Genomic DNA, 2,500 nt, shown 5'->3' with positions numbered 1-2,500 from the left:
AGTTGCCTCTCTTAGAGATGACACCTACCGCTGTTACCATGCAATTTGCGCTCCAAAGTATTTTACTTATTCTTGAGTAGTATGCCTGGAACCAATGTTTACAAATTTCGAACACTGTTGTCCACTTTATATTTATGTATTTATACCTTTACACAATTTTTTCACCTGAGCCGATTGAAGCAATATTATATTGTAAATATGGTGCCTCACCCAATAATGATAAATAGTAATGGAACATAATGTCAAATTAATAACAACAAAAACCAAACAAACAAACAAATGAAGAAAGAAGACAAATAAAAACAAACAAAAAATTTACTGTGTTGTCAAATTGTCAAGCGTCATATTTAACGAAACCATGGATGGGGTGATATGGTCACGTTAAGAGCGATTCTTTTAAATATTCTTTCAATTGGAAATACTTCAATGAAAATCGTCTCAAGGGTAGGATATCATTTTTTGAGCTTTTATATAGCGCAATATCCACTTAATGTGCTCAAAGCGCTTTATAAGGGGTCCCTGGTCAACAGCAACATTTAACATGTAGCACGAGACATGACGCCTATTAGGCGATATTACAATTTTTCGGAAAAAGACAACGCTGTTAACGGCCAAATACTCATTTTACACCTGAGTACGGTGAGAGAATGTGAGTAAAGAGTCTTTTCCAAGGACTCCACTATGCGTCGAGCGAGGCTCGAACCCAGGACCTTCCGATCCGAAAGCGAGTGTCACACCACTAGACCACATACCGCAAAAGGAAATTCTATGCCAAATCGACCCCAGGAATAAAATGAATTGAATTAAACAACGTATAATTATTTTCCTTTGTATATTTTTCATTCTACAGATCCAGCACTTATTAGAGAAATTCAAAACAGGAAATGCTCAGTTAATCGAACCTTGCGTCCCTGGAGCTCTGATCTTAAAAGAACAAATGGAGGAAAAAGCCAGGATTAGAGCCAATATCCGGAAGAGAGATTCTAAAGACATCAACGCCATGCTTCGAGAAGTATAACATTTTAAAAATTAATTCCTTTTCTATGTATTGTCGTTCTTTTTGCTCTTTAACATTTTTGCTCATCTTCTTGTAGTAGTGGTTGTTTTTACTAACGTGTTTGTCTCCTTCTTCTTCTTCTTCTTCTTCTTCTTCTTCTTCTTCTTCTTCTTCTTCTTCTTCTTCTTCTTCTTCTTCTTTTTCTTCTTTTTTTCCCCTCTTCCTCCTTCTCCTCCTCTTTCTCATCCTCCTCCTCTTTCTCCTCCTCCTCCTCTTTCTCCTCCTCCTCCTCCTCATCCTCCTCCTCATCCTCCTCCTCTTTCTCCTCCTCCTCCTCTTTCTCATCCTCCTCCTCTTTCTCCTCCTCCTCCTCCTCCTCCTCCTCCTCCTCCTCCTCCTCCTCCTCCTCCTCTTGTCCCTCGTTCTCCCCCTATTCCCTCTATTCCTTGTCTTACGCTGCCTCCTTCTCCAAAATCACCATCGTAATCAAGACTTGGTCCTCTCCATCTTCTTTTCATCTTCTTTTCATCTTTCCCTCTTCTTCTTCTTCTTCTTCTTCTTCTTCTTCTTCTTCTTCTTCTTCTTCTTCTTCTTCTTCTTCTTCTTCTTCTTCTTCTTCTTCCTCCTCCTCCTCCTTTTCCTCCTTGTCCTCCTCTTCCCCCCCCCCCCCTCATTTTCCTCCCGTCCCTCGTTCTCGCCCTATTCCTTCAACACTTCCTTCCCTTCTCCATGTCTTACGCTGCCTCCTTCTCCAAAATTACCATCGTAACCAAAATTTGTCTTCTCCATCTTCTTTTCTTCTTCTCTTCATCTTGTCCCCCTCCTCACCTTCAAAGTCGTTCTCCTTAATGACTGTCAACAATCTATTTTATTTCATAAATAATAACGTGAAGTTGAATGTAAGCTTCAATTTAATTACAAAAACAGATCAAATGAACGTTTCGGGTTTCCCCTTTATCAACAAAACAGGATGATTGAAACACCACAAATGAATGAGATGATGTGGTAGTGGCGTAATTAACTACGCCACTACCACATCATATCATTCATCTGTGGTGTTTCAATCATCCTGTTTTGTTGATAAAGGGGAAACCCGAAACGTTCATTTGATCTGTTTTTGTAATTAAATTGAAGCTTACATTCAACTTTACGTTATTATTTATTTCTTCGAGCTTCGAGCAGCAACATTTACACTATTTTATTTCAAACAGGCCCGTCGGAAAATGAACCGCCGCCAACCAAGAAGTCGCCGAGAGATCATTTCATCCCTCAAGGAAATGATAGAATCTGAGTTAGTGGAAGTTTACGGAGGTAAAAATGAATCACCAGACCAAAAAATCACCCCCAGAGGAACAAGTTTCCCCCAATTAGGGAGCAAAAGAAACTCTGACGTATCAATCAAATCCATGAAGTCTCCAGTGGCCTCCGTTGAAGCAGCCACTCCGCGAAGAAAATCCATCCCATCTCCTAAAAACGTCACCTTTGCCAACCCACCGGACAAAG

At 40.1% G+C, this 2,500-nt stretch overlaps 1 protein-coding gene across 5 annotated transcripts in view; it reads left to right on the top strand.

The window, feature by feature from the left end:
• LOC144966151 (uncharacterized) overlaps window positions 1–2,500 on the top strand; it is a 73,368-nt gene that overhangs the window by 66,242 nt on the left and 4,626 nt on the right. For all 5 annotated transcript variants that reach the window (XM_078902273.1, XM_078902276.1, XM_078902274.1 and 2 more), the window contains 2 exons: window positions 851–1,012; window positions 2,209–2,500. The exon at window positions 2,209–2,500 is cut by the window's right edge and continues 382 nt beyond it. In XM_078902273.1, the coding sequence (XP_078758399.1) occupies window positions 851–1,012; window positions 2,209–2,500 (454 nt within the window). The remainder of the gene's footprint in view (window positions 1–850; window positions 1,013–2,208) is intronic.

The sequence above is a fragment of the Berghia stephanieae genome, chromosome 2, assembly GCF_034508935.2.
Source record: "Berghia stephanieae isolate SIO BIC M18660-M18661 chromosome 2, UCSD_Bste_1.3, whole genome shotgun sequence".
Taxonomy (NCBI): domain Eukaryota; kingdom Metazoa; phylum Mollusca; class Gastropoda; order Nudibranchia; family Aeolidiidae; genus Berghia; species Berghia stephanieae.
This window is presented reverse-complemented; position numbering and strand designations above follow the sequence as displayed.